At 52.7% G+C, this 5,580-nt stretch overlaps 1 protein-coding gene across 1 annotated transcript; it reads left to right on the top strand.

Annotated features, from left to right (window-relative positions):
• The first annotated feature begins 1,643 nt into the window (after positions 1-1,643).
• On the top strand, positions 1,644-3,307 carry LOC125549485 (uncharacterized). Its single transcript, XM_048712892.2, has 2 exons — positions 1,644-2,202; positions 2,338-3,307. The coding sequence occupies exons 1-2, from the start codon at positions 1,914-1,916 to the stop codon at positions 3,060-3,062; spliced, it is 1,014 nt and encodes a 337-aa protein (XP_048568849.2). The 5' UTR covers positions 1,644-1,913; the 3' UTR covers positions 3,063-3,307.
• Positions 3,308-5,580: the final 2,273 nt, after the last annotated feature.

Below are 5,580 nucleotides of genomic sequence, written 5' to 3'. Positions count from 1 at the left end.
TTTTTTCTTTGATATCGATTTGGTATGCGCCTGATCTAGTATGGAATGCTCAATTGTTTGGGAAAGCGTGGGGGAGGGCATACCATTTATTATTTATGTTCATTTGGTAAATTTGTTCAATTGTTTTGGTGAATGCTGGGAGGACGTACCATTTATCATTTATGCTTCATTTGATAAGTGCTCTCGGTTGTTTGGAATGCTCAATTAGTTTGATAAGTGTGGATAAGACATACCATTTAATATTTATGCATATTTGATTAACGCATTTAGTTTTCTAAGTGAGGGGCAGGTGACGACATACCAAATAATGGATTACGTGTCTCTAGTTGATCCAGAAAAAGGATTGAAACTGTAAAATAACAGCCGTGTTATAGTTTTGGATGAAAAAAAGTCCATCCCAGATCCCGCAAAACGGTGTCTTCCCAAGAAAAGCTATGCAGCTCTCCCTAAAAATAGCGTGCATACTCTACATATCCAGTTTTGGAGGCAATTTTTAAAGTGACCAGGAAACGAGAAAAGCGGTTGGCAGGAGGAAACTTTTAGCTCCGCGCCTTCAATCCTAACCACCGCCACCATGATTCTAGGTCGATTCCGGTCATTCCAACCGCCGCTGGCAAGAGAAATGAACAGGGCTAACCTAGTCGTCGTGCTTCTTGCTAGGCACCCAGTCCTCGGCGTCGGGAACGAGGGGCGGGCCGGGGTCAGGCTCCTCGATGCCAGCTCTGGAGAAGAAGTTGTTTCCCCGCTCGCTGACATAGCTGTTGCTGCTGTGGCTGGGAGTGCCGGCGTCACCATAGGCGTCCTCTTCCTCCTCAAGCCCCTCGAACTCCTCCCTTCTCCTGGACGCGACCGTGCTGCTCCTGCCTCTTGAGACGGCCACCACGTACCCCTCATCCAACTCCTCGACAATCTCATGGCCAGCGGCGAAGCCGCGGGCAGGCCGGCGGCATGGAGGAAGAGCGTGGGAAGGGCCTCGCTGGCGAGGGTTTCGCCGACGGCGGATGGGCCGGGGGCCGGGTCCATGGCCGTGGAGGGGAGTGCGACTAGTGGGGGGGGGGGGGGGGGGGAGGGGACCCAATTGCAATTTTGTTTTTTGTTTTGAGGGTGGTTTGTGCTATGACCCTGTTATATAAAGTTAACTACTTATGAGTTGGCTCCCCATTTGGCCTAAGACGGTTTTTACGAGATCAGTTCAGCCGAAGCACACATCATACCGTAAAAAATGTTTCGCTGTATTACCCTAAAACGATTTTGCAGTATGACCTTTTACGGGATCTGCTAGATAGAGATGTTCTAACATGGTAGGGGGCTGAATGATGCATCATCATTCACGAAGTCTCATTTAACACTAGAGATGTCGCGTGCAACAACAGAAGTGCCACATCAGGAGATGAAACCTGTAGATTAGTCGACGTTAGTGTGGACTCTTTGGCGCACATGTGGTCCCGGAGTCATGTGCCGTCGCACGCACAAAAAGCTAGCTGCAGGCCGTCCAAGCACGCAGCACGCGTTTGAAGCGATTCCCAGCCGCTTTACGTACGTGTGCCTGTCAGGTCAGGATAGGTCGCTCCGTCCCAACGCAGGCAATCAGGCATCTGAGCATTTCTCGGATCGTATGCAGGATATCATTTTGTCCCATGCAGATGCTTCCTTTCAAGAGTCAACACGACGCACGCCGGCCGGGCGCCTCCTGCGCCTGCGCAGCCGGCGGTGGCATGCACGCACGCACCACGCTAGCTGTCGTCCCTTGGCCGCCACGTACTTCAACGACTCTCCCCTCCACTCTCTTCATGCACCGTTGCCCGCCCCGCCCTATAAATTTCCATGCCACACAACCATCAACCCCATCGCACCCAACCCAGACCTAGCTACCACACTTGATCCTCCACACTGCTAGCTGAACGAAGCTAGCAATGGCGAGGGCATCGTCGTCGCTGTCCATGGGTGTGGTCGCCGCGGCGGCAGTGCTGGTGGTCCTGTGCAACGCCGTGCCGGCCGCCGCTCAGGGGAAGAAGGGCCCTCCGCCTCCTAAGCTACCGTCCAACTTCAAGACGATCCACCCGGGACGGTTCGGGAAGAGGGACCAGGTGCTCACCTGCGACGACCAACAGGACAAGAAGAACCCCTGCGTCGCCACCTGCGACAAGGTCCGCTGCCCCCACGAGTGCATCGTCATGTGCCCAGGCTGCAAGACCTACTGCAGTAAGCCTACCTATACTAGCATATATACTAGTACATACTTCCAATATATCATTGTTAGTAGATCCTAGCTATATGCTGTGCCGATCCAGATCAACTAAGAATGAGGTGCCTAAAGTAATTGACATTGTTTTCAAGTGTGCGACTTCTACCCCGGGGTGTCCTGCGGTGACCCGCGCTTCACTGGCGCCGACGGCAACAACTTCTACTTCCACGGCAAGAAGGACCAGAGCTTCTGCGTCGTCTCCGACGCCGACCTCCACATCAATGCCCACTTCATCGGCAAGCGTAACCCCACCATGAGCCGCGACTTCACCTGGATCCAGGCCCTTGGCATCCGCTTCGCCGACCACCGCCTTTACATGGCCACCCAGAAGACCGTCGAGTGGGACAGCGACGTCGACCGCCTTGAGCTGACCTTTGACGGCATGCCCATCGACATCCCTACCGAGAACGATGCGGAGTGGCAGTCCACCATCGTGCCCACCTTGACCGTCACCAGGACCTCCGCGACCAACGGCGTCAGGGTCCAGCTCAAGGGGGTGTTTGATATCTTGGCCAATGTGGTGCCCATCACGGAGAAGGACTCCCGCATCCACAACTACGGTGTGACAGAGGAAGACAGCCTCGCACACTTCGACATTGGCTTCAAGTTCCACGCCCTCACCGACGATGTCCACGGAGTGCTCGGCCAGACCTACCGCACAGACTACGTCAACAAGCTCAGCGTGAGCGCTAACATGCCCATCATGGGCGGCGCCGCCAGCTACGTCTCCTCTGACATCTTCTCCACCGACTGCAAGGTTGCCAGGTTCGGGCGTGACCATGGCGGGATCTCCATGGTCACCACCAAGGCCAATTAAACACCGTGCGTCGGGGGCGAACTCTCGAGTCATTTGAGACTAAGCCCAGGAATAAGCAAAGATGATTTATGATATACGGATGCCACCAAAGACACACATGATCATGTCACTCGGATACGCACATAAACATGATTGTGAAATTGATACTGCAAATGATGAAATGAAATAAATTTATTACCGAAGAATATGTAGCATTTGAAGTCTTTTATAAGTTGAATCTTTTTGTTACTCTGTACAATATATAATATGCAGCTCTGACTAATGACTAAAAACATAGTGAAAGGAAAATGTAGACGTACTTGTTGAACAACTTGACACCATTTCCTCAAACACACAAAAACAGCAATTAAACAACATTGGTAGAGAAAAAATAGACACGTTGAAGAAAAGATAAGCCAATTCATGATAAACAAAATTGTTTTGCAGAATACGTTATGTGGCCCAAATGTGAAATCCACAAATCCATGTGACTAACACGTGTCACGTAGGCAGATGTTATATGTCGTTCAACAGATGGCATGTCCAGACCTCCGTGAACTCAGAGGTGGACGTACAAAAATGTTAAACCTAGGAGAATTTTTTTGTGGCCGAAAAGTTACAAACCTAATCCGCCACTAACCATCAATTACTACATTTCAGTTGTGGGCCCGGTAATTACCGAACCATAAGAACCACACGAATTTTCAATATAGAGGACGTGACACATTTGTTTTTTTTAACATAGTCAAAGACGCTTGCATACACGCTGATAGGAGTTAGGGTCCTACCCGGCCAAGGGCGTAGCTTGTAGGGGAAAGAGGGAGGAGGGCGAGGGCTGGAGCGCGGCGGCCGGCAGCGAGGCACCGCCCTTGCGGCAAGTGCGGCCGGCGGCGAGGCCCCGTCCTTGCGGCAAGTGCGGCGGTGGCGGAGACAGGAGGCGGCTAGGGTTTAAGGGTTCCGGCTCCTCTGGGAGCCGGGCAATAGAATTGTCTTATTGCTTAAATCTGAAAATAGTCTTACAATTTTATATAACCATGACTTGAAATAAAACTAAGATAACTTGTGGGCTAAGCTTGCCCGGTGGGCCTCCTACGGACATAAGTCTGCCTGGTCATAACATCTCTCCCCGCCTGCGCAAACAGCTCGTCCTCGAGCTAGAAGTCTGGGTAGTGTTGGCGGAACTCCTCGTGCCGCTCCCAAGTAGCGTCCTCCGCTGAAAGTCCAGCCCACTGAATCAACACGTACCAGGAGCCACGACGTAGCTGGGCCTTCAATGCCTTTTTCGGTTCAGGAAGAAGCCGCCCGTCGGCGGTTGGTGGCAGCGCAGGAGGAACCGCGGGTGGCTCTCCACGGAAAGGTTTGAGCAGCCCCACATGGAAGACATCGTGGATGCGCGCACCTGCCGGAAGCTGAAGGCGGTAAGCCACCTTCCCGATGCGCTCCAGGACAGCAAAAGGCCCGGAATAGCGAGGCCCCAACTTCCGCTTCGCGCGTGGGTCCAGTGACTACGTAGAGCGATGAAGAAGACGCAGCCACACCCAGCCGCCCACCGCGAACTCCGCCTCGCGATGGTTGCCATCATAGTAGTGTTTGGCCAACTGCTGGGCCTGAAGGAGTCATTGTCGGACTTCTGCCAGCATCTCGTCATGGTTCCGCAGAAGAGCACCGGCCGCCTCGGTCCGCGCCATGGCCGAATCAACAGGGAGGATCGGCGGTGGCGGTCGGCCGTAAACCACCTCAAAAGGCGTGGCACGGAGGGCGGAGTGATAAGAGGTGTTGCAGGAGTACTTCGTCCGCGAGAGCCAGTCCACCCATGCGCGAGGGCGATCACCTGTGACACAACGTAAATACATGGCAATCACCTTGTTAACGACCTCGGACTGGCCGTCCGTCTGAGGATGGAAGGCCGTGCTCAGGCGGAGCTTAACACCCACTAGCCGGAAGAGGTCGCGCCACACGTGCCCCGTGAACACGGGGTCCCGATCACTGACGATCTAAGAGGGAAACCCGTGGAGACGGACAATACCGTCGAAGAAGGGCCGAGCGACGGACGCCGCCGTGTAGGGATGACTGAGCGCGATGAAGTGAGCATACTTGGAGAAGCAATTGACCACCGTGAGGATGACAGACTTGCCGCCCACCTTGGGAAGGCCCTCGATGAAGTCCATGGAAATGTTTGCCCAGACCTGAGACGGCACCTCCAAAGGCTGGAGCAAACCAGCCGGCCTCAGAGTCTCCGTCTTGTAACGTTGGCACGTCACACAAGACCGCACCCAGTCACGGACCAGGGCACTGAAGGAAATATGCCCTAGAGGCAATAATAAAGTTATTTATTTCCTTATATCATGATAAATGTTTATTATTCATGCTAGAATTGTATTAACCGGAAACATGATACATGTGTGAATACATAGACAAACAGAGTGTCACTAGTATGCCTCTACTTGACTAGCTCTTTTATCAAAGATGGTTATGTTTCCTAGCCATAGACATGAGTTGGCATTTGATTAACGAGATCACATCATTAGGAGAATGATAT

This window comes from Triticum urartu, chromosome 3A (genome assembly GCF_056163025.1).
Source record: "Triticum urartu cultivar PI428250 chromosome 3A, HENAU_Tu73, whole genome shotgun sequence".
Taxonomy (NCBI): domain Eukaryota; kingdom Viridiplantae; phylum Streptophyta; class Magnoliopsida; order Poales; family Poaceae; genus Triticum; species Triticum urartu.
The sequence above is the reverse complement of the archived record's forward strand: the minus strand, read 5'-3'. Positions and strand labels throughout refer to the sequence as shown.

Coding starts and splice junctions, on each gene's coding strand:
- LOC125549485 (XM_048712892.2), top strand. CDS start 1,914: ATGGCGAGGGCATCGTCGTCGCTGTCCATGGGTGTGGTCGCCGCGGCG. Junction 2,203..2,337: donor AGGCTGCAAGACCTACTGCA/GTAAGCCTACCT, acceptor ATTGTTTTCAAG/TGTGCGACTTCTACCCCGGG.